The sequence below is a fragment of the Lissotriton vulgaris genome, chromosome 8 (genome assembly GCF_964263255.1).
Source record: "Lissotriton vulgaris chromosome 8, aLisVul1.2, whole genome shotgun sequence".
Lineage (NCBI taxonomy): Eukaryota > Metazoa > Chordata > Amphibia > Caudata > Salamandridae > Lissotriton > Lissotriton vulgaris.
In genome coordinates, this window is record NC_141696.1 from 424,102,377 (window position 1) to 424,128,485 (window position 26,109).

General features: G+C 50.0%; 1 protein-coding gene across 5 annotated transcripts in view; it reads right to left on the reverse strand.

The window, feature by feature from the left end:
- The window catches only part of HERC2 (HECT and RLD domain containing E3 ubiquitin protein ligase 2), a 1,676,463-nt gene that overhangs the window by 1,109,102 nt on the left and 541,252 nt on the right, over positions 1 to 26,109 (reverse strand). For 4 of the 5 annotated variants that reach the window (XM_086934185.1, XM_086934187.1, XM_086934188.1 and 1 more), the window contains exon 38: positions 13,160 to 13,342. In XM_086934185.1, coding sequence (XP_086790311.1) covers positions 13,160 to 13,342 — 183 coding nt within the window. The remainder of the gene's footprint in view (positions 1 to 13,159; positions 13,343 to 26,109) is intronic. The other variant, XM_086934186.1, reaches the window with a different exon arrangement.

A 26,109-nucleotide genomic window follows, 5' to 3' on the forward strand; every position in this document is an offset into this window, starting at 1 on the left:
AAAGAGGAACGCGTTCTCAAGACAACTTTGTCCGGATGGACAGAAAGGAAAGGAGGTTTGGAAGAAAGAGCCTGGAGCTCACTCACTTTCCTGGCAGAGGTGATGGCACCCAGGAAGGCAGTCTTAAGAGTGAGAAGACGAAGAGGGCAATTGTGAAGTGGCTCGAAAGGAGCGCACATCAAATAAGTAAGAGCAATGTTCAAGTCCCACTGAGGCATCACGAAAGGAACAGGAGGAAACATGTGAGTGATGCCCTTCAAGAATCTATTTACAGGAGGAGCTACGACACCACCCAAGATGGCCGCATAGTCTCCCGGCTCCGCTGACCTCCGTCCTACGCTCTACTATCCTGTCATCTATCCTGATCTCCTGCCCCGGATCTGTGTGTGTGACCCGATTTGCACTCCGATGATGTGATCCCGGAGTTTCTCCGATATTGTGGAGCGGAGTAACGTCGAGGACTGATTTGAGGCCTAACCGAGCCGAGAAGCCGGGGTCTCGAGTGCTGGCCTAGCCGGGTCCGAGTTAAACAACAACGGACTGTTGAATGCGGTTGGGTCCGGTCTCTGGAACATTCGGAATTTTGGGATTGCTCTGCTACCATCTGCTGCCTGGTGTTCTATAGGAGGTGAGGTGACTAGTGACGCACGGCGCTGTGTCGCGGGGGTCCCGGACGAGGGGTCCGGCATTCATATCGCCTGTGCCCCTTGGGTTGGAATCTCACTACGCGCTACTGCACGCTACCAGTCTGTCTCTCATGGCTCATTCCTGCTCCGCCTCATCTTCCCCCGGAGAAGGCGCCTCTCCTGTGGGGAACGCCATGCCTGAGGAAAAATGGAGGCTGACGGAGCAGGCTCAAAGTGGCCCGTCATTGCGGACGGTGCTGGAGGCTCTTGTGGCACTTCAGGAGACTGTTAAAGCCCAGACCTGCAGCCTGTTGTTGGCGGCGGATGGAATCAAAGGATTGAGACCGGATCCTGACTTGACGCCCGAGACCCGGCGGCCAGCCCGCCTTTCGATTGACGCCCCGGTGGCGTACTTAGACCCAGCGCTGGAAGCTGTCTTTGCCCCTATCGCAGTGGAGCTACCCGAAAGTACTGTGCTTGGTGACTCAATTAATCCGTTGGAATCCCCGGTTTTGCAACTGTCGGAACATTTACATGCTGTCCCCACTTCGGATCCTTGCAATTGGTACCGTGAACTGTCTTGGACTGTGTCGACCCCCCTCCCCAGTCGCTCTATCAAGATGGCGGATGGGATAAAGCCTGGCTTCGGAGACGGGGAGGGGCATCGTTGGTACCAGCCGGCTAATTTGGGACCTGCGTGTTCTTTTTTCATCTGTGGACCCCTGTTCTGCTAACTTCTGTGTACCTTTTGACATTTTGAGGACGGGGCTTTCTTCCCCTGAAGGACTCAGCGAATTTAATCGACGGGGCCAAGGCTGAGATTGCTGTCTGGGTTGTTCATTGTGGTATTATGGTTAACGGGATTGTTTTATTGAATTAACGGAGTCCGGGGTGGGTTAGGACGGGGGCGAGAGACCGGGAGTGCGTTGAATAAAGCCCCCCTCCATTTCCCCTCTTCGGGTGGGGTTTAATTTCTTTTCCTTTTTTTCCCTGTTTCTTCTATATTTCGGGTTTCGGTTCTTGGGCGACAGGCACGCTGCTAGGGGGGTAGGCCGTAGTCCTCTGCAGGGGTGCAGGGTGGGGGGCGGGGGGATGGAAGTTTTGTTTTTTCTTTGTTTCTATGGCCTTTTTTCTCTTCTTATCTTCTTTGGCCTTTTCTTTCTCTTTTTCCGGGTCAGCGTAGTGGGTTTATTGTTTGGTCCATCTCTGCTTTCACATCTGTGCCTCAACTCTCGCGATGTTTCGGGGTCACGGGGCGGGCATAAATGTTGGCGCGAACCGTAATAGTAGGCTTGTTTATCCGGGTGTCGTCTGCTTTAACGCCACTGACCTACTTGAAAACGAATTACCTGTGGACACACTGCTATTTCGCTCGCCCCTCTTCATAGCTTGAGATATTGTATGGCACCTGATCCTTCTATTTTATATTATAAAATGAAACCTTTTGTATCCTGTTCCCAATTTGATATGTCTTCCAACCAGTGCGCATTGTGGATGTAGCGACTATGCTCCCCGGGAGGCTGGGTCTGAAGTTTTGATCATAATATTGCGTTGCAATTGCTTAGCGGCCAGCCCTGGGGGTTGTAGGCCCGTGTTTGTATCTGGTTGAAAATGTCAAATAAAGGTTTTAAAAAAAAAAAAAAATCTATTTACAACAGGGGACTTGAAAAGAGAAGGCTGATCAGGTATCCTTAAAAAGGCTGAAATGGCAGAGAGGTAGCCCTTGATAGTGCCCAGAGCAGAGCCCTGCTGGGCAAGAGAAAGAAGAAAGAGGAGAACCTCCGAAAAGGGGGCTGAAATGGTATCCACAGCCTTTGCTGTGCACCATGCCACAAATTTGTTCCACCTGCAGGCATATACCGATTTTGTGGAGGGACGCCTGGCTGCCAGAATCACATCACAGACCGCAGGAGGCAAGTCAAATGGCCTCAACTGTCGCCGCTCAATCTCCACGCATGGAGGTGCAGACTGGACAGGTTCGGGTGGAGGACTGTCCCTTGCTGCTGCGACAGAAGGTCCTCGTGAAGAGGCAGACGAATCAGGGGATTGACTGACATACTGAGTAGCTCGGGATACCAGTACCTTCGCTCCCAGTCCGGAGCCACAAGGATGACTTGGGCCCGGTCACGCCTGATCTTCTTCAGCACTCTGGGCAGAAGTGGTATAGGCGGAAAGGCGTACAATAGACCATAGCTCCACTCGCGACGAAAAGCGTCTCGGAGAGAGAGCCGTCTTGGAAATTCCAACGCGCAGAACTGATGACATTGCGCGTTCTCTTCAGTGGCGAATAGATCTAACCAAGGCTCTCCCCATCGCTGAAAGAGGCCTTGCGCCACGTCCGAGTTCAGACGCCATTCGTGATCCATCATGCACCGGCGGCTGAGTTTGTCCGCCCTGGCGTTCAGGGAACCTGCCAGGTGTTGAACGACCAGGGTGGCGGCCTGGTGTTAACGCCATTGCCAGAGGTGCAGAGCCTCCTGACAAAGGGTCCCAGACCCCACCCCGCCCTGTTTGTTGCAGTACCGCATGGCGGTAGTGTTGTCCGTGAACACCTGCACTACACTTCCCCGGACAGAGGGAAGGAATGCCTTCAGTGAAAGTAGGATCGACTGCAGCTCCAGACGGTTGATATGGATCCGGGACTACACCGGAGACCAGAGACATCTGATCTCCGCCTCTCCCATGTGGCCCCCACCCAGCCCAGGAGGGACGCATCAGTCACCACTACGTGCTCCGGTTGGGGTAGAGATCGGGATCTACCGTTGACCCAATCGCGGTCCGTGAGCCACCACTGCAATTGTCTCACAGTGTCCTCCGAGATCAGGACGTGGTCGGACAGGTTGCCCTGATGCTGAGACCACTGAAACTTCAGGTCCCACTTTAGAGCCCGCATCCGCCACCTGGCGTGATGCACCAGAAGGATGCAGGAAGCCATCAGCCCCAGAAGCCGCAGCTTCAACCTGACCGAGACTCGGGATAAAGGCCGAAAGATCGGAATCATAGCATGAATATCCCGAACCCGCTATTCGGAAGGATAAAACCGAAACCGCTCCGATGAAGAGGAGCTTCTGAGAGAGACACAGGTGTGACTTCCGCACATTGATGGAGAACCCCAGAAGGTGTAGGAGGTAGGCCGTAGTCTGGAGGTGGCTGACGACTGTCTGGGGCAAGCCTGCCTTCAACAACCAGTCGTCGAGATAGGGGAAGACTGACACCCCTAATCTGCGCAGATGGGCTGCGACCACCGCCAACACTTTTGTGAACACAAGAGGGGTGCTGGTAAGGCCGAAGGGGAGCACGGTAAACTGGTAATGCCAGAAACCGGTCCTCGGAAGCTTGTTTCCGGTCCAGGGAAGGCATGGCTTGGCTGTTCAGGCTGGACTGTTCCCATGAGGCACAGGGTCAGAAGTGGGGTGGCAGAGTGGGCTAAAGAACGGTGATGGATCAAACACAGATCTTTTGACTGGGTGTGAGTGTTTGATTGGTTCAGATGGTCCATCCATCACCGCCCCCTTTTGTACCGCTTTTGGCCGCCATAAGTGTGGCAGGGTATGCTCAGACGCGAGTCCCTTGCTCACTTTGCCACTGGATTCAAGCAAGCCGGGCTGAAGACGGCTGTAATACCAGAAACCGGTCCTCGGAAGCTTGTTTCCGGTCTAGGGAAGGCATGGCTTGGCAGTTCGGGCTGGAGGCACAGGGTCAGACTGATTTGCCTATGGCCATGTCTGAAGTGGGGTGGCAGAGTGGGCTAAAGAACGGTGATGGATCAAACCCAGATCTTTTGACTGGGTGTTAGTGTTTGATTGGTTCAGATGCTCCGTCCATCACCACCCCCTTTTGTACCGCTTTTGGCCGCCATAAGTGTGTTAGGGTATGCTCAGACGCGAGTCCCTTGCTCATTTTGCCACTGGATTCAAGCAAGCTGGGCTGAAGACGGCTGTAATGCCAGAAACCCGTGCTCGTAAGCTTGTTACCGGTCCAGGCAAAGCATGGCTTGGCAGTTCGGGCTGGACTGTTCCCATGAGGCACAGGGTCAGACTGATTTGCATATGGCCATGTCTGAACTGGGGTGGCAGAGTGGGCTAAAGAACGGTGATGGATCAAACCCAGATCTTTTGACTGGGTGCGAGTGTTGGATTGGTTCAGATGCTCTGTCCATCACCACCCCCTTTTGTACCACAGGTGTGACTTCGGCACATTGATGGAGAACCCCAGACGGTGTAGGAGGTAGGCCATAGTCTGGAGGTGGCTGACGACTGTCTGGGGCGAGCCTGCCTTCAACAACCAGTCGTCGAGATAGGGGAAGACTGACACCCCTAATCTGCGCAGATGGGCTGCGACCACCGCCAACACTTTCGTGAAAACAAGAGGGGTGCTGGTAAGGCATAAGGGGAGCACAGTAAACTGGAAGTGCTCGCGGCCTACCGTGAACAGCAGGTAACGCCGGTGGGTCGGCAGGACGGGGGTGTGAAAATATGCGTCCTGCAAGTCTAACGCTACCATCCAGTCTTCTGGGTCTAGGGCAGCTAAGACCTGAGCTAAAGTCAGCATCTTGAACTTCTCCTTCCGGAGGAAGCCGTTGACGTTCCGCAGGTCCAAGATAAGGCGTAGGCCCCCTTTTCCCTTTTTGGGAACTAGGAAGTAGTGGGAGTAACAACCACACCCTACTTCTGGCCCAGGAACGCGATCGATGGCCCCCTTGGCCAAGAGGGCCGTAACTTCCTCTTGCAGAAGTTGCAAGTGATCGCCAACACGCGGTGGTACTGCGGTGGCACGGCTGGAGGGGCCGCCTCGAAGGGGAGGGAGTAGCCCCTAGGGACGATTTGAGGGACCCACCTGTCCGATGTGATGGAGCCCCAGTGGAGGAGGTGATGGCGAACCCTGCCCCCACTGGCGTCGAATGGTTCTGAAAGCTCGGACTAGGAAGGCTTTGAGGCGGATGCTGCGGGCGTGGATGGGGACTGGCCTTGCCGCTGTTCCCTGGAACCACCGCGGCGGTTACCACGTCCGCGCCGCGCTGGATGTTAGTCTGCGGCCCGTGGCTGGCAGGACGTGAGGGGGCACCCCTTTCTGGCCACGAAAGGCAGAAGTTTGGTGACGATGGCCCGACAGGCCCAAGGACTTGGCCGTAGCCCTGGAGTCCTTGAAACGCTCAAGCGCACTGTCTGCCTTGTCGCCAAAAAGGCGACGGCCATCAAACGGCATGTCCTTGAGGGAATTCTGGACATCAGCTGAAAAGTTGGCGGACTTCAGCCAGGCATGGCAGCGAACCGCCACCGTCGTGGAAATCGCCATGCCCAGCGAGTCTGTGGTATCCAGTCCACATCGGATAGAATACTGTGCTGCATCCCGCCCTCCCGCAAAAGCTTGAGCGAGTTTGACCCAGGCCTCCTCCAGGCAAGCTGGCAGCACATCCGCGACCGTGTCCCACAGAGAGTGGGAGTAACAGCCCAAAAGGCAAGCGGTGTTGACCGACCCCAACCCCAAACTAAGTGAGGAGAACAGCTTCTTACCGAACTTATCATACCTTTTGGATTCCCGATCAGGTGGTGCAGTTGGGAATGCCGTCTGGGAGTTAGAGGCCTGGATAACCAGGCTCTCGGGGTGGGGTGGGTGGACAGGAAGCTAGGGTCGCCCGGGGATGGGCGGTGGCGCCCGACCACGTTCCAATCTACTGGGGGACATGTAGCGGGCCTGGACCAGGTGCCCAAAAGAACGTCACATATGGCCTCATTAAACGGCAACAGAGGCTCCGAAGAGCTTGCCTGCGGTTTAAGGACCACGGTGAGGAGGTTAGTCCTCACGGCCGCGACGGGGAGCTCAAGACCCAAGGTCTAGGCCGCCCTCATCAGTACCACGCTGTAAGCAGCCCCCTCCTCCGTAGCCACGGTTGGAGGGGATACAAAGCCAGTGTCCGGCGAAGTGTCCAAACCACTGGCCTCCCCTAGATCCACTGCCCAGTCCTGAAACGACTGGCACTCTCGTGCCAGAGGGTCCTTATACCCCTCCCAATCCCCCTCGCCTCCAATCTCCTGATAGTCAGGTTCAAAAGATGGGGTTCAAAAGATGGGGCCGGATCATAGAAGAATTGCTCTTCTCTTGGCGTCGAGTGCGGCGTCGAGCGACCCCGGTCCGACGCCGGATCTGGACCTAGGGAGGGACCGGGGACGACGTTGTTCTGGGACGGCGTCGGGGGCGACACCCTGGGGGTCGGCGCTGGCAGAGGGGTCATAAGGTCAACCAGCGGCGACCCGGACCTGGATGCGGAACCGGTGGGGCCCTGCGGCGTCGGGACCGAAGTCATCGACGGCACCGGGGCCGAAGCACCCAACAGCGCCGGGGCCGAAGCACCCGGCCCGCTTGGGCTACCAGTCGGGCCGCGGGGCCCGAAGGTGCCACAGCGGGACCAGACGGAAGAGAGAGCGACCTCATGGCGATGAGGAAGGCATCGATCTCCTCCGGCGTCGCGTTCAGCACAGGGACCGGCGGGCATGAAGCTGGCTGCGGCGCCTGCGGCTCCGGCGAAGCCGCGTGGGCGGTGTCGCCCGAATCCCCAGCCGCATCGCGCGAGCGTCGGGTGGGGTGTCTGAAGAGCGATGTTGTCTCTTCGACTTCTTGTTCCTCTTACCTGAGGACTTGGAGCCCGACGAATGGTGTCGACTCGCCGAGCTTCGATGACTGTGGCCCCGCGACCTGTCCTTCGACCTCCTCCTGGACCTGGACAGTGAACGGCGCGGGCCAACTGCTGGAGCTCGAGGAGCTTACGGGACCGCTCCCGCCCAGCCTTCGACGTCAAGGCCCGGCAGTCGGGGCACGACTTGTCGTCATGGTCAGCCCCAAGGCAATACAGTCACCAGCGGTGGAGGTCGGTAACCGACATCAGTCGGCTGCAAACTGCACAGGGCTTGAAGCCGGGCATCCCTACCGGCACCAATAGTCTTTACGACTCAAAACAGGATAAAAAAGATCAAAAAAGTTTGTCAAAAAATGATTAAGAAATACTGCTTTTTCCGGATCTGCGCTTGCTGGCGCGGATAAAAGAAGAACTGACATCAGCGCGCGAGGGCGGAGTCTAAGTACTCCGACGATATCATCCCGGCACCGACGTCGACGACTGATGCGGAGCCGCAGTCGATGCCTACCGACGCGCAGGGGTACTGCTACGCAAAACTTTCCGGATCCAATCTGACGCCTGGGGATATTCTATGGTAAGGAATCTAACACTAACCTGTTTCTTTCAGATTCTTCATTTCAGTGAAGTGTAGGAAAGAGGAAAGAAAAACTAAAATGTAGGAGGAAGTATGCACAGTCATGCAGGGGTTTTATTAGTCAGGCACAGTACAGGCAAGTGCTTACATGTTCAGATTTAGAAAGCTACAACCACCCAAATGGGCAAAAACAAGCCAGACATCTCCATTTCGACTTACTGACTGAAATCTGCAAACACAGAGATAACGTCTGTGGGACTGCAAGATGGATATATGAAAATACACGTCCTGAAGATCCAAGAACCACCATCCAGCTCTCGAAGTTCAGAGCAGCCAAGATCTGGGCCTGCATGAGCATTTTGAACTTGTCCTTCAGCAAGATAGCATTCAGGAGACCAGGTTCATTATAGATCAGAAGGCTCTGGTTTTTTCGACAAGAAAATAAGGAGTGTAACAACCCTCTTCCCTTTCTATGCCACCAAACCCTCTCAGCTAGCTGCTCTGAAAGTTAGTCAGTCGGGAGGGGAATTGGCAGAGCAAAAAGAAAGACGGGCATAGGCATGCTGAATAATTTGTATGACCCATCTGTCGGACATGATGGATTGCCACCACAGGAAGAAATACTGAATCATGTGTCCCCTACCACCCGCACACCTCCCCCCCTTTCCTTCATGATGGGACTGTGCTGCCCTGGGAAAACTAAAGCAGCTTGGTGGCCATTGCTGCAAGTGAAGGAGAATGAGAGGACTTGTGAGTGCTGGCCTGCGCGTTTCCTAGCATGTCGATGACCCCGGCCAGGGATGTCTACTGCTGCAGCACTTGGGGTGACTCTTGCCATCTCAATGCCAGCCATGGAGTAGCCTATGACTTTTCTGAACTGACGCAGGGATCGCACACTGGATCTATTGCCCATAAAACGCTCCAAGGCAAAGTCCATGAGACGGTTGTGTATACCTCCCGAAAAACATGTGGAACACATCCAGGCATTGGAATCAGCACCAGATCCTCTTCCAGCTTCGACAAAAAACTGCTCATTGCAGGTCATGGGGCCAGAGTATAATATTTACTGGAATCAGGACGGGACCCAGAAGGGGTCGTAAAGGGTCAGAAGGCACTCAGCAAAGACCCACTATCTTGAACCCGACTTAGGGCCTCTCTGATTAATTGAGGCCCAAAGGCTTGCCAGAGGGAGTACAAAATCTGCAGCATTGCCTCCTCCCAGTCTATGACATGCATATTATTCTTATGTTTGGTGATGTACAAGTTCATGTCTCAATCTCAGATTGCCTTCGGGTGCATGAGGGCATAGTTATTGCAAAACTACGAGTCATGTCCCAAGCCCAAAAACCACAAATGCACCACACGCGTGTCTGTGACCTATATCTTTTTTTCTAAAGTCACGACCTGCTTTGAAACCAATAACTTTAGAAGGGGACACTGTATTATGTTTTAGGAGTCTTAGGAAGGCCAAAGAATCTGGGAGCGGAATTTCAGATTGGATGCAGATGGTGGCAGTTATGTACAACTCCACTCCGTCACTTCCGGGGTGGTATGAACCATTGCAAAACTGCATAACATCACCAGTAGCGCCTGGGAGTATTGCTAGAAAAAGTTTCTCATTCCTGGTGAGTATTCTAGGGTGAGTTCTCTATGGGTAGTAGTATCTATCAGTATACTATTTGCTCTTTTACACTCAATTGAATTGAATAATTGTGTTGTATGTATTTTTAAAACAAATTGCACCCGTTTTTAATTCCTTCACTGAGTTCCCGGTTCCCCTGTGCCCTGTTCCACCGCGGCTGCTCTGTGCCGATTGTAGTGGAGGGCCAGGTCTGGCGGCGCCATCTTGAGTGAGGCCCGGTCCCTGGCTGGTCGGGAGGTAGCGGTCCAGCTCGGGGAGGGGCTTGGGTGTTAAATAATGGTCCCCCACTGGGCGCGCAGCAATCGCGCGCAGCGGGCGCGCCGTCTGCGCGCCGAAGGAGCGCCAAAGGAGGGCCCGTCCGTGCCCCGGACGGGCCCAGGGCCAGCCACGCTGCTCAGCGACCTTTGGGGATGGCCTGGTTAGAGAAACGCAAGTACTCTCGCAACGATCTTCGGAGACTTGCTCCCCCCGTTAAGGGTCTGCCTTGCCCACGTACGGTTCCAGACGGTGTTCTGGCCAAATGCCCTAACTGTGGTTTTCACCCCCAACCTTCCCTCCCCCCACCTTCAGTCAATAACGCCACTGTTTCCAACATTAGGGCGGGACTGATCAATGCTAGATCTGCGGTAAGGCATGCCGCTGATATTTATGAACTACTGGTAGACGGCCAGTTGGAGGTACTGTTCCTCACGGAGACGTGGATGACCAGTACTTCCGCTCCCAGTGTGGAACTTGCTGTCCCCAGGGGTTTTAAGATAGCTAGGGTAGATCGACTCCTGGGCAGAGGGGGGGGATTAGCAGTTGTTTTTAGAGAAGGGTGGAGCTTCGCTTCTGAGCCTCCGATTGCGGATGTAGGGGGTGAGGTCCTTCATTTCTCTATAAAAACTTCCCCCCTTTTCACCTTAGGTGGTTCTTTGATTTATAGGCCCCCGGGCCAGGCGAATCACTTTCTGGACTCCCTAGAAGAATATATAGTGCCACGGGCCTTAGGCTTCCCCAAGATCTTGCTGGTCGGCGACCTAAATATTCATATGGATGTTCCTTATTCCCCTGAAGCCCACAAACTCGGTGAAATCCTTGAGCTTGCTCAGCTCAAACAATGGGTGACTGCCCGACCCATGCGGGTGGTCATCTGCTCGATCTGGTTTGCTCCAACTTTCCCATTCAGTCCGTGATTGTGGAAAAAACAACCTGGTCTGACCACGATCTGGTCAGGTTTACGTGGGAAATGGCAGAACCAAGCCTCCCACCTCCCATCTGTCATCCTCAAAAGATTAATGTGCCCGCGTTTAGGCAGGCTTTGTCCAGAACTCGCCCAAAACTTAAGATGTTTCTGGACGCTGCGACCCACGAGTTTAATGAATGGGTTCGGCTGGCGGCTACTGCCTCCACTAAGCAAACCACGCTGACTAGAGTCAGGCGCTCTCCCTCTCAACCCTGGTTCTCCCCTGAACCGAGAGAGATGAAACTGGGGTGCAAAAAATTAGAACGAGCGTGGAGATGTGGATAAAACCCTGAGGCTAAATCCGCTCTACGGCTCACCCAGAAGGAATATTATGCAGCCATTAAAGCAGCTAAGGGGAACTACTATGCAGGGCGCATCGCCAAGGCGGATAACAATAGCAGAGAGATCTTTGCTATTGTTAAAAGCTTTGTGTCCCCGGTTGCTGATGCTGTTTCCCTCCCGTCCTCTGCGCAATGGTGCAGGGAGTTGTCCACCTTTTTTATCACTAAAATTGCGAGGATTCAGCAGGACCTCCTAGCGGCTCTGCCCGCCGACTGCCTTGCAGCTGACCTGGGTCCCTTTTTAGGTCCATGTCCGGGACAGCAGCTTACGAACTTCGCGCAAATTGCGGAGTGCACTGTTCTCCCCCTCCTCCAGTCTCTGAAGTCTGGCTCTCCAGCTGATCCGTGCCCGGCCCGGGTGCTTTCGGAAGTGGCGGAAACAGTCTGCGCCGAGATCACGCAGATAGTTAATCTCTCCCTGGCCGCTGGGGAGGTGCCCTCAGTTTGGAAACAAGCTAAACTGCTGCCGCTTCTGAAAAAACCAGGACTGGATGCGTCGGTTCCCGGAAACTACCGGCCTATTTCCCTTTTACCGGCACTCACGAAAATTTGTGAGAAGGTAGTTCTTCAACAACTGGAGAGCTTTGTTGAAGCCTCCAATGCCCTCCACCCTGCCCAATCAGGCTTCAGGGCTGCATACAGCACTGAGACGGCGCTGGTGGAGATGACCGAGGCAATTCGGGACTGCCTAGACGGAGGCGGCAGAGCGGTCCTAATTTTATTGGACCTCTCTGCCGCATTCGATACCGTCCCTTATGAGCTTCTCCTCCGCCGGCTGTCGGCCATTGGCATGGGTGGGGTTGTTTTAGACTGGCTGTCCTCTTTTCTTTCTAACAGGACCCAGCAGGTCTGGATGCCTCCTCACGCCTCTGAGCCCAAACCACTGCTTACAGGGGTCCCACAGGGGTCTACTCTCAGCCCCTTACTGTTTAATGTATATATAACCCCCTTGGTTTATTTGGCAGAACAGTTTGGGGCTAAGATCATAGGGTATGCAGATGATACCCAACTGCTGTTCACCTGGCCAGACGACAATTTGGATACGTCGGCAGTTCATCTGTGTTTGTCCTCTGTATTCCGCTGGTTAACACAGGCCCAGCTGAAATGCAACGAAGAAAAATCTGAAGTGCTTTTCTATGGTTCCTTCCCCCCCTCATTCAAAAACACTCTGTGGCCTCCTAACATTCCCAGTCCGAAGGAGATGGGGAGACCTGCCAAAAACCTTGGTATCTGGTTCTCAGAGGATCTCAGATTCGTGGACCATATAAAAAAAACTCACAGGCACCTGCTTTGCCACTCTGAGAATGCTCCGCAAGTTTTTCCCCTTGCTCCCAAGGGATGCTAAGGAGATGGTTGCTCGGGCACTTATTTTGGCAAGGCTGGACTATGCGAATGCACTGTTCAGTGGCATTCCGGCCTATCTGGTGAAACGCCTGCAAATTATCCAGAATGCGGCTGTCCGTCTATTATTTAACATCCCTAGATGGAAGAGCGTCCGTGCAGAGATACGCACGCTCCACTGGCTTCCGGTTGCTCAACGCATTTTGTTCAAATCCCTGGTGCTTGCGTTTCGTGCTACTCACGATCAAGGCCCCCTGTATCTGAGAAAGAGATTCACCAGATATGTCCCTGCACGCACCCTCAGATCTTCCACTCTGTTCAAATTGCACCTTCCCCGTTTCAAACGAGCAAGACTCGGTGGTCAATCGATCTCTGTGATCGGGGCACGGGCCTGGAACGCTCTCCCTTTACATCTGCGTTCTATACCTTCAGTGTCTGAATTCAAAAAACACCTGAAAACTCATTTGTTCAAGAGTGTAAGCTAAGATGCCTTCTTTTTGTTCTGCTGTCTGCCTCTCCTGTACCCGCGCCAGGATACTCACAAGTAACAGAGCGCGCTATAAAATGGTTTATACATACATTATACATATATTCTTCGAGCGCAAGGACATCATGGATTTAAGCACATTTTAAATACACTCAATACAACTAACACCCACGCTTAAAAATCTTATCTACATCATATGTAAACTAATAGTAAATACAAACAAAGAACACCACTGAAACAATAAAAGTAGAAGTGCAAGTGCTGCCATAGTGGACAGTATGCTACATACTTGTTTTATCAATTGTGGTACTTTCCACCAACATTCGCATTAATCCACACAAGGTTCTGGTCGCATCATTCTGCATGACTTCCGCATGGACACCAGAAGACAGACAGAGGGTCTGAAGGAGGTTCACTGTACTCAATAACATCATGGCTGTGGGGTGCAAATTCCCTTCCACTGAATCGCCTTCTAGGGAAAGAGTTGGGGGAAAAAGCACAGTGGTCACTGAAAGTACTGTTAAACACACACCTCGATTTCAAGGTTATGGAGTACAATTTTCAAACTAACAGTTATCATGAAAAAAGGGTTTGCAGTCTAGACTGCATTCAATAGTGAGGCACATGACTTAGACTTTCTTTCAAACAACAGGTAGACACCTTAAAGTGTGCATCTGAGTCAGAGAAAGCTGCTGGAAACAACTGGTAAGCTCTCTATTGAACAAGTGTTTCTCCTCAAGTCATTGTTACATTTTTAACAAGCATTTACAATGCAATGGCCTCAGCTTTGTTAAAGTTAGAGCTATTGGCATTGCAAATGGCATTTTTTCATTTTTTTTTTTTTTTAAACAAAAATAAATGGTATTGTCATTTACAATGGCAATAGGTGAGCATTAGAGAGTAGTAGAGAGTATTAGGGGACACAGAGACAGAGACACACACACACACACACACACACACAGAGCCACACACACACACACACACACACACACACAGAGCCACACACACAGAGAGCCACACACACAGAGAGCCACACACACAGAGAGCCACACACACAGAGAGCCACACACACACACAGAGCCACACACACACACAGAGCCACACACACACACACAGAGCCACACACACACACAGAGCCACACACACACACACACACACAGAGCCAAACACACACACACAGAGCCAAACACACACACACAGAGCCACACACACACACACACAACCACACACACACACCCCCCCACACACACACACACACACACACACACAGACAGACAGAGCCACACACACACACACACAGAGCCACACACACACACTTAACAGACAATCCGTACCTGATATGGCCTTGCCCGTTTAAAGCAAAGCCGATTACTGAAAGTACACCAGTGACATTATCAGGGCACCGGAATGTGCGTTTTCCTTCTAATTGCACTAACTCTGCGCTGTGCCAACCCCTCCCGCCCGTGGAAAGGGCAGGCTTTAATCTCTGTAAATAAAACACTCTTAAGTGTGGGAACATCGCTGCCAACGCCGCCTGCTGCGCGTCCTGACTTCCAGGAGGGGCGGGGGCGGCGGCCAGACGGGAGGTGTGATTCCCAGCCATTCCTCACAGAATCAAATCTTCCTGGAGCCGGGCCCCTCACACAGATGCTCCTGTTACACGGACTGCGCGTAACGCAAGCACCTGCAGTGCGGGGTGGGGGCATGCAAGGGCGGCTCCCATTCAATTGAAGGCCTCTCTATATCTGATTTACGGAACCACAAATACATTCCCGCCCGCATAATCAAGCGTAGTATCCGACGCCCTGTGTAAAGGAAATGCAGGCGCAGGTTCTACTGTGTGAGCAGAGCCCATGCTGTAGGGAAACCTGCGTGTTTTTGACTGTTGTTTACAGCCGAGAAAGAAAGTAAAAAAACACGCCCCCCCCATCCGAAATGGACGGGGCTTAGATACAAAGAATGACATCACTTGGACCTCTTCTACAATGGCTGGCCGCCGTTTAGGAGGCCAGCCAATGGAGAAGAGGGGCGGGTCTTAAGCTCACTACTCCAAGACATAAGATCTCGCTAGCGAGACTGCGCATGCGCAGCCTACACTAGCCGAGACCTAAAAAGGGATATATCTTAATTTCACCTTTCTAGGACATTTGTTCCAGAACACTATCAATGTGTTGATAATAAGAGGGATAATGAATGCTATTATTTTGTACTAGTGAAAGTCTCTTGACTATCTATATTGGTATGCTTCTCTATTGGTTTGTAGGAAGCAAAAGTTTGCAATTAAGATTTTGGTTTTATTTGGCTAAACTCTCCTTTAGCGTTTATCAGAAATGATAAAAACATCAAATTTTGACAGATTCCCATCAGTCATATAGAAAGCTTTTTTACTCATTACTCACAGTACTCTGATTCTACATAGCCAGAAACACACTGCAGGATTATTCTAATTTAAGTCAGTTACATATATTTAGTGAAAAATCGAAAGATTGAGGTGACATAGTTTGGTATGGTAATAATATCTTACTTTACAAAAATCTTTTTTTTTTATTGGCTGTAAAAAAAAAAAGAAAGGTTGAAGTAACCTTACAGATAAGTAAAAATGTCTGTTAACATAGAACGTTTTAAACTAAAAAAAACAATAAACTGGACTGCCCCACATGGGCGTGTGAAACCACTTACAGAAAGTAAGGATGCCTAAGTCAGAAGCAACAATTAGTTAGGGAAGAAGGTGATCTAAGAAGGCAGCATGACCGCGCGTGTAGCTCCCTGACAAAACATACAGAGGTGATTGCAAGGAAAAAAACGTCCTTAATGGTCAGTAATCTCAAAGAACTGTAGATGGGTTCTAAATGTGTGCACATTAAGAATTTAAGAACCAAGATAAGATACCACTACGCAAAAGGGCTAAAGAGGAAACATATGCTAGCACTTTCAAAAAAGCATGACAACAAGTGATTTGAACAGAGGGGTGATCAGGCAAACAAAGGAATACCAAAAGGCCTAACAAGTAACCTTTTACAGTGGCCACAAGAAAGCCTAGCAGGGCCAAAGACAGAGCAAGTACAAATTCATTAGAAAGCTTAGCCAGCAGCAGATAGATTCAACATTCCTTGCACCACAGCAAAAACTTTGGCCAGCAGCAAGAATAGACAACTGTGGAGTTAGACGAGTACCCAAATTCACATCCAAAATTTCCACAGGCAGGTCAAAGCCGCTCAGCTGCTTCCATTCAATCACCAAGTACGTATGCTTTGGATGTTGCGATACTGAACCCTGCCTTGTTGTTGAAACAGCAGGTCCTCCAACTCAGCTAATCGAGATACCAGAATTACTAAGCTCATTCAGTGCTATTAGGATGAGCTGTGCTGGTACCTCCTGGCCTCCTTTAGAATTTGGTGAAGCTGAGATGGAAAAGCATATGTGAAACCGGAGTTCCACGAAAGAGAGAACCGGTCTACTAGAGAGCCCTGAGGCGTGAGCTCCAGAGCACACAAGATGCATCAATCAGCAGTTAGAGCAGTACCACAAAAACTTCCCAAGGTATACTCTAGAGGTCGAAGATACCTTACATTACCTCCAGGTGCACATGCCACTCGCAGTCAGCTAGATTACGATTGCTTAGCTTGTACTCCCTGGCGTGCCCAGAGCCTGCCAGATGGACGACAGTCAAGGAAATGCCCTGAAGGACGAGCCAGTTCCAACATCTCAGCACCTCCTGGCACTGAACCCAATATACCACTCAGCACTCCTTACTGCAGTACTACATGGCAGTTGGGTTGTCCATCAGAACCTTAACAGTGCTGTCATAGATATAAAACAAGAAGGCACTGAGAGCCAGCCACAAGGCACACACCTCCAAGAAATGGATTCTATTCCATTGGAGACCAGATGCCTCTAACCTCTACTATGATCAGGTGACCTCCCCAGCACGTAGATATATCCGTCACCACAGTGGGATCTGAATGGGACACAGAGACTGACCTGCTGCACATCAGGTTGGCATCCTTCATCCACCACTGAAAGTTTGGGCTGCCTCATCTGTCACATAGATGTCAACTAAAAGACATCCCCAGTGCTGAGAACAATAAAGGAGAGGTTTTCAATGCAGGTATGACATATACCACATAGCATAAGATACCAGTAGGATGCACAAGCCTATGAGTCCAAGAAGCTTATGATCCATCAGGCCACAACTCAGGAATTAGCACAAAAAAATGTAAATTCGACCCAGATAGCCTCGGACTTGCTGCGGGGTGGAAAGGCTTTTAAAGCTAGAGTTTTCAGGAAGGCCCAAATGCCAAAAGGTAGGATTAAGTCTCGTTGATGGAGAACCCCATGGAAATTGTCTTCTGCAGGTGGTCTACGAATGACTGTAGCAAGGCCACATTCAACATGCATCGATCGAGGTATGATAATATGTGAACTCATGAACTGCAACGATGAGCCAAAACCACTGCCATAACCTTTGTGAGCACCCAGGGAGCAGAGATGATGCATATGGGTAGGAGAGAGAAATGGAATTGTCCTAAACCTAAACAATGCAGAGGAAATGCCTGGTGGAAGTACATGTCCTGCAGGTCCAAGGAACATCCAATCTAAGTCTAGAGCAGAGAATACATGGGCCAGAGTTGGGCTCCTGAATTTGTCCTTCCGAAGGACGGAATTCAGAAACCACAGAGGTTTAATCAGTCACAGCCCTTCCTGGTCACTTGACAAGCAGTTTCTGTACTACTTGTGAAAGAATGGCATGATCTGAGGAAAATCATAGGGAATGAGGAAATGGGAGAGGTTCACTGTTCTGAACAACTAAGCTCAACAGTTCTGATGTAACTGCACTCCAGGTGGACAGACCGAAACACATCCTGCTCCTTACAGCCACTGACGTCTAATGAAGAAGGAATCAGAGTGGTCTGGTGGTAGAGGGAGATGAGAAGGGCTACTGCCCATGCTGAATGCTATGGTATACACCACAACCTTACACCCTGAAGCCACAAAAAGAATGAGTGGCTTGTTGGACAGTCTATAGGGGCTGCGTCTCGCAAAAAAAAAAAAAAACGTCCCAAAAATAGCCGCAGAATTTCTGATACGGTCAGTGAAGAATAAGTTACTTATACTCAGTGACGCCTTATTGGGTAGAAACAGGATCTACCCACCGATTACTTACCTTTGATTTATCCCCAGGCACCAGACTGGATCCAGAAACTTTTTCTACAGCAGTACCTCTGCACGTCGAGGAAGGGCGTTGAGCGACTCCGTAGCGACCTTGTCCACCGGATGGGACATTGACTGAGTACATATAAGCCCTCGCCTGATGCTCCGACGTCAATTTAGACACTTTTAGGAGACAATGTGCCCAAAAAGAATTTTCTTTTTGTAAAATATATTATTTTTTATTTAAAAAAAAAATGAAACTGAAATGCTCAAGAATGCTAGAAGAGATATGGCAAAAGAAAGGACAACTCAGTTTGCAGAGTGGGTAGGAGGGCAGGTCGGTAAGGAATCTGCAGCTAGTTCCCATCTCAACCGAATAAGGCGTTACCAAAGGTAAGTAACTTATTCATCTCATAGAGACATCTAGCCGCAGATTCCCTACCTTTAAATTAGATACTCCAGCAATACCATCCCTGGAGGAGGCTCTGCGAACTGGTCCATGAAAGATCCCGAAGTAGGACATGAGAGAGTGAGAGAGAAAGGGACGGGCTCTCAAAAGGGTAGGTGAGGGAGAAGACTCCCTCCCAGAAATATCATAGCAAACATGGGAAAAGACACCCACTGCAGAAGAATAAGGATGGGTTTATTTATTTTGTAATGCACATGAATCATCCCCGAAGGGATATCTCTGCGCAGCAGGACCAAAATGTTAGGTAAGAAGCCTGGAAGTTTAAAATAATTCAATTTTTAGTAATTTCCTAAAATTGTAGTGGGCAGTGCATTCTTGTAAGTTAAAGTGAAGTTTGTTCCAAAGATGGGGGACTAGGAATGTGAAAGCACAGCCACCTGAGCGGGTTTTCTTGATGTGTCGTATAGTGAGAAGAAACTTATTCGAAGATCTAAAGACCTTGTTGGTCGATAGAGGATACGTTTTTCCTTCAAATAGCTAGGTCCATTGCCATTAAGCACTTTGTGCACTAGGCTACAGATTTTGAAGGTGATACGCTTCCACACTGGCAGCAAGTGTAGTGCACGTAGTAAAGGGGCCGAAGCAGATCTCGCTGGAAGATTGTGGATTAAATGAGCCACTGTATTCTGAACAACCTGGAGTTTATACAGGAGAGATTTGTTGCCCGCAGCCAGGAGAGTATTACCATAGTCCCAGGCTGATCACCAGTGCCTGGACTGGGGTCTTGCATACTGCTAGTGGGAGCATTGGTCAAATTCTTCGTAGCAGCCTCATAACATTAAAGCAGGAGCCAGTGGTAGATGTCACCTGGTCTTTCATGGTAAATTCTAATCAAGTTTTATGCCCAGATTTTTTACAGAGGATTATGGAATAGGTGGTGATCCTAATTCAGGCAGCCACCACTCAGGGGACCATAACAGTTGAGCAGCACCAAAGAACATGATTTCATTTTTCCACTATTTAGCTGGAGAAAGTTAGCGGTCATTCAAGCTATAATAGCTTTCATGCCTTTAGTAAAATGGTCTCTAGTCTCGGACAGGTCTTTATCAAACGCTAGCGGATGAAAAGTATCCTCGGCATAGGAGATAGGTATAAAACCATGGGCTCTTATGATGTTTGCAAGGGGAGTAACATATACATTAAACAATGTGGGGCTCAAACAAAAGCCCTGGGGCACTCCTTTATTAAATTATCATGGTGTGTGAACTAAAAGGTCCCAGATGGATGGCTGAGTTCGGTCAGACAGATAGTTTCTAAACCACTGTAGCACGAGGCCCTGAATGCCCATCTCCGTCAATCTCTGTATCTGTCTTGGATGAGATATCGTATCGAAGGCTGCAGGCAAGTCTAACAGCACAAACATGGATGGAACATTTTTGTCTTGGCAGCATCTAATATGGTCTGTAACAGCTAAGAGTGCAGTTTTGGTGCTGTACATTGGTCTGAAGCCTGACTGGGATGGATCTAGGATCCTATTAGACTCCAGGTATTCCATCAGTTGTTTATTGATATTACTTTCTATTATTTTACTAGCCATGGGAAGAAGTGATATAGGGCGGCAATAGGAAACATCTGTAGTAGAATGGTTGTTTTTTTCAGGATTGGAATGACCTGAGCAGCTTTCCACTCAGCTGGAATTGCACGTGCGCTCCGTGAGATTCAACAAGGAGATAGTAGGCGGGCCCAGTTGATGGGATAGCATGGCTGCTCTCTTCGCTGGAATAGGATCCAGAGGAGAGCCTGATTTAGCAGCATCCAGAGTGGGTTGAGCGGACTCTAAATTGAAGGAGGCAAACTTCTCTAAGGTGCAAGTGCAACTATACTTTCTACCAACGTGAGTATATTCAAAGTTAATGCGGTGTGAGAAATTTGCAAGATTATTATAGATTACATTTACTTCATCCTCTAAATGGTCAGCAATCTGGTCGGAAAGTTTTTGCAAAGGGGGAATGTTAGTTGTGCAGGCCTGGGGATTGATGGAGGAATTAAAAGGTTTAAAGAGTTCCTTTGAGGTATTACCAGCTTTATCAAGTTGCTGAGAGAGAAAACTTTTCGGCGCTTTCCTGATATTACTGTGATAGTGCGCTAAGGATTTTTTATAAGCTTTCTGATCATTTGAAATAGGAGTAGTTCGCCATGGTCTTTCCAATTTTTTACATTGGGTTTTTTCTTTGCGTAGATCAGGCGTGTACCAGGAAGCATGTGGAATTAGTCTTGGTGAAGAATTAATTTTCATAGGTGCCAGAATATCAATAGCGGGACTCAGAGATGTGTGAAATAATTTGAGAGCTTCCTGCATATCCATTGTGTTCTCTATGTGAGGGGTAGTGTATGCTTTTGGGAAAGCACCGGGAGAGACTTTGTGCCATTGTCTGCTAAAGTTTGGCTTTGAAGGATTGGTGCGAGATCCAACTGTGTGTGCCAATGAGATGTGAAAGTTTATTAAGTGTGATCAGTCCAAACAAGATGACAAGGAGGTTCACAGGACAGAGAAAGGGAATTAATGAAAATAAAGTCCAGCATATGGCCAGCAGAATAGGAGTGGAACCCATAACAGATTGTTTGAGAATTAGGGAGGCAAGGTCAGTGCAGAGCTGTTGTGCTACTGAATTTGAGAAATCACCCATATGGACATTTAAAGTCACCGATTAAAATAAAGGTATTAGAGGACAGTGCCAGGATCGTAATAAGCTCCATAAGTTTATAACTAAATGGTACCAGGGGGCCGGGAGGATGGTAGACAAGAGTCCCCTTTCAGGTGAAAAACAGCCCATTGGAAAACAGCAACAAAGACCACTATCTTGGACTGTAAAAGAGAAGGTTGAACAAAGGCCCTAACGGGAGAAGCCTAGTCAGACAGCCAGTCTCCATCTTAGACAAAAAAATATCAGACAAAAAAATATCAAACAAAAAAAGGGAGGGAGGGCGGGGGGGGGGGGGGGTGGCTAGTTGAATCCATGGGGAAAGACAGGATAATAAGTGTGGGAAGACCAACTCCACAAAAGGAGGACCACAAATAACTAATCAGTAGAACTGGAGTAACAGAGTACCAGCGCACAAGTTACTTACCTTCGGTAACGATATATCTGTAAGAAACATTAGTAGTGATAGATTCCTTACCTTAGAATTACCCGCAGGCGTCAGACTGGATCCGGAACGTTTTTGTCAGCAGTACCCATGTGCGTTGGAAGGTGGCGTTGTGTGGCTCCGCATCCGTCGTAGGCGTCATGATCGTTGGGATGGTGTTGCGGCAGCTACTTAGACCCCACCCTCGGGCACTGACTTCAGTTCTGTAAACGACTTTCCGCACCAGGAACGCAGAGCCATGCAAGATACTGACCACTGGTGCCTTGAAACTAGGGCCCTGAAAGGGATGACCTTAAGCCTAGAAATCAGTTCGCAGAATGGGGAGGATGGGTGGGGCAGTAAGGAATCTATCACTGCTAATGTTTCTTACCAATATATCGTTATCGAAGGTAAGTAACTTGTGCATCTGAAAAAAACCCGTAGTGATAGATTCTTTACCTTAGAATAGATTCCCCAGCAATACCAACCCCGGTGGTGAGTCTGCGAACCAAGATCACACCAGAAAGTCCTGGAGAACAGAACGGCCAAAGAAGCTGTCTCTCCGGACTTGGCTGTCCAGGCAGTAATGCTAGGTAAACGTGTGCAGCAAGGCCCACGTAGCTGCCTGACAGATGTCATGCAAGGGAACCCCGTCCCAAAGCAGTAGTGGCTGCCGTAGCCCTCGTAGAATGGGCACGTAGCCCCACCGGAGGCTCCTTTTTAGCCAAAGAATAACAAGCCTTTATGCACAGAACGACCCACAGAGAGATGGTCAGCTTGTGCAATGGCCCGACCTTTCTTGGCCCCACTAAGCCAACAAAGAGCTGTTCATCCACCTTGAACTGGTGAGTGTGGTTCAGGTAGAATGAGAGCAAGTGTTGGGTCCAGACAGTGGAGCCTCTCTTACTCTTTCGAGGGATGAGGCGGTGGAAAGAAAGTGGGCAAAGAGATGGTCTGCCCGATGTGAAAGGCAGTGATAACCTTAGGCAGAAAAGATGGGTGAGCCCTTAGAACAACTTTGTGCGGATGGACAGAGAAAAAAGGAGGTTTAGAAGAAAGAGCTTGGAGCTCACTTACTCTTCTGGCAGAGGTGATGGCAACCAGGAAAGCAGTCTTCAAAGGGGGAAAACGAAGAGGACAGTTGTGAAGTGACTCATAGTGAGCACACATCAGATATGTCAGAACCAGGTTTAAGTCCCACTGCGGCATTATGAAAGGAACAAGAGGGAAAAGATGAATAATGCCTTTTAAGAATCTACCTACAACAGGGGACTTGAAAAGGGAAGGCTGATCTGGAAGCCGTAAAAAGGCTGAAATGGGAGAGAAATAGCCCTTGATAGTACCCAGAGCAGAGCCCTGCTGTGCCAAAGAAAGTAGGAGTAGAAGGACCTCTGAAAGAGGGACAGAAAGGGGATCCACAGCCTTTGCTGTGCACCATGCCACAAACTTATTCTACCTGCAGGCGTGTACCGTCTTACTAGAGGGCTGCCTGGCCACCAAGATTACATTACAAACTTCGGGAGGCAGGTCAAAAGACGTCAACTGCCGCTGCTCAATCTCCACGCAAGGAGGTGGAGGCTGGACAGGTTCGGTTGGAGAACCATCTCCTGGTGCTGCAACAGAAGTTCCTCCCGAAGCTGCAGTCGGATCGGAAGATCGATGGCCATATCGAGTAGCTCGGGATACCATACTTTGAGCCCAGTCTGGAGCCGCAGAAATGACTTAAGCCAGTTCATACTTGATCTTCTTCAGCACGCTGGGTAGAAGTGGTATAGGCGGAAAGGCGTGTAATAGGCCGCAACTCCACTCTCGATGAAAAGTGTTGTATAGCTAGTGCCGCCTTGGAAATTCCAGCACGTAGAACTAATAACATTGCGCGTTCTCTTCGGTGACGAATAGACCTAACCAAGGCTCTCCCCTCTGCTGAAAGAGACCTTGCACCACGTCCGAGTTCAGACGCCATTCGTGATCCATCATGCACCGGTGGCTGAGTTTGTCCGCCTTGGCGTTCAGAGAACCTGCCAGGTGTTGAACCACCAGGGAAATGTGCTGGTGTTCCAGTCAAGTCCAGAGGCGCAAAGCCTCCTGACATAGGGTCCGCCACCCCACCCCGCCCTGTTTGTTGCAGTACCACATGGCTGTGGTGTTGTCCATGAACACCTGCACCACCCTTCCCCGGACAGAGGGAAGGAATGCCTTCAGTGCAAGCCGGATCACCCAAAGCTCCAGAAGGTTGATGTGGAGGCTTGACTCCACCGGAGACCAGAGGCCTCTGATCTCCGCATCTCCATTGTGCCACCCCATCCCAGGAGGGACGCATCAGTCACAACTGTGTGCTTTCGGATGGGGAAGGGACAGGAATCTGTCATTGACTCAATCGAGATTCGTGAGCCACCACTGCAATTGTCATGCAGTGCCCTCCGAGATCTGGACGTGATTGGAACTTCAGGTCCCACTGCAGAGCCTGCATATGCCATCTGGCATGATCCACTAGCAGTATGCAGGAGGCCATCAGGCATAGGACCCGGAGATTCATCCTGACCGAAACCCGGGATAGAGGCTGAAAAATCGGAATCATAGCCTGAATATCCCGGACCCGCTGCTCGGGAGGATAAAACCGAAACTGCGCCGAGTCAAGAACTGCTCCGATGAAGAGGAGCTTCTGAGAGGGAACCAGGTGCGACTTCTGCACATTGATGGAGAACCCCAGCAAATGCAGGAGGTCGGCCGTAGTCTGGAGGTAGGAGACAACTGCCGAGGTGAGCCCGCCTTAAACAACCAGTCGTCGAGATAGGGGAAGACTGAACCCCTGATCTGCGCAGATGAGCTGCGACCACCGCCGTCACTTTCGTGTACATCTGAGGGGTGCTGGTAAGGCCGAAGGGGAGCACGGTAAACTGAAAGTGCTTGTGGCCTACCGTGAACCGCAGGTAACGCCGGTGGGCTGGCACGACGGGGATGTGGAACTATGCGTCCTGCAAGTCCAATGCTACCATCCAGTCTCCAGGGTCGAGGGCAGACCAGACCTGAGCTAGCGTCAACATCTTGAACTTCTCCTTCCGGAGGACGATGTTGAGGTTCCTGAGGTCCAAGATAGGTTGCAGACCCCTGTCCTTCTTGAGACCAGAAAGTAGTAGGAATAACAAACACAACTTACTTCTGGCCCAGGAACAGGCTCGATGGCCCCTTGGCCTAAAGGTCCAGGACTTCCTTCTGAAGATGCCCAGGATGATCCCCCGACATGCGGTGGTATTGAGGTGGCATGGCTGGAGGGGTAGTCTCGAAGGGGAGGGAGTAGCCCCTTCGGACTATTTGCAGCACCCACCTGTCCGAGGTAATGTTGTGCTAGTGGGGAAGATGATGGCGAATCTCGCCGCTCACTGGCGTCTGATGGGCCTTAACGTTTGGACTACAACATGATGCTGAGCCAATAATGCACTGCCCAGTGTTGGACTTGTACTGGAAGCAGAAATACCCCCTTGATGCAAAGCGGCACAAAGTCGATTTGGCATCATGAAAAGTTTACCTTACCTATGCAAAACATGTTTTGCACTGGAAATTAAATCCCTGCTCTCTCTTGGCACTACTTTGCACCATGTTGGCACCAACGATTATTAAATCTGTGCCAGAGTGGTAAATTGTAAGCAAGGTCTCAAGCGCCTTGAGACCTTGCGGTGATAAGTTGCGCTATATAAAAACCTTTGACATGACATGACATTAAACAAACATTTTTGAAAGACAATAGGTCAGTTGTACAAAAATCCAGACACAATTTGAGACCAAGATTTTGATGACCAATAAAGAATTTAACAAACTGACCTATGTAATAGTTAGTCTGTTCCCTAACTTCTAATTCCAAGTGGGTAACAGTCTGACCTACCTCATGAATATTAATGAGATAGGTAGTGAATTGCAAACACTACAAACAACTCACTGCGACTGCTAGGAATCACTAGGATGGGAGCCTGCGGGGTTCAGCAGCCCAACATGTCTTTGATTGCCTTTATCTTTGAAGGAAACAACTCTGTGTTTAAAAAGAAAGATTTTATTTCTTTGAAAAGTGTGTTAAAAAAATAACTTTTTTTTTACATTCAAAAAGGGAGAGGTGTCCAAACAAGACCCCCTTCCTATTTGTGAATGCATTACCATCCCAACAAGAGTATCCGCAATATTTCATTGTTTTGTAACTGGATTTTGGTCACAAAACAATACATTGCATATCAATTTGGTAGTTGGAAGGAATACCTACAACATGCCCATTCCAAATACCAAATCTGTATGGGGCCGCAGTCCCATTTAAGAACTCGGTATACGTTTACTGGTTCCTAAAAAAAAAATACAATATTGCGATCTTAAACTCTGAATCTGACAGTAAAAATCTGGCCCTCAGCTACATGCTGGCCATGGTGGAATAATCTGCATCAAAGTTTGGGAATCACTGTGGAGAGACTTGGTTTGCCATCACCTGGTTTAAAAGAGACCCGCATTGGGAGATTTAAAGCTTTGTTTACTTGGCACAAAATGGCCAGGTTTTGGTTGGCTACAAGCTCAAC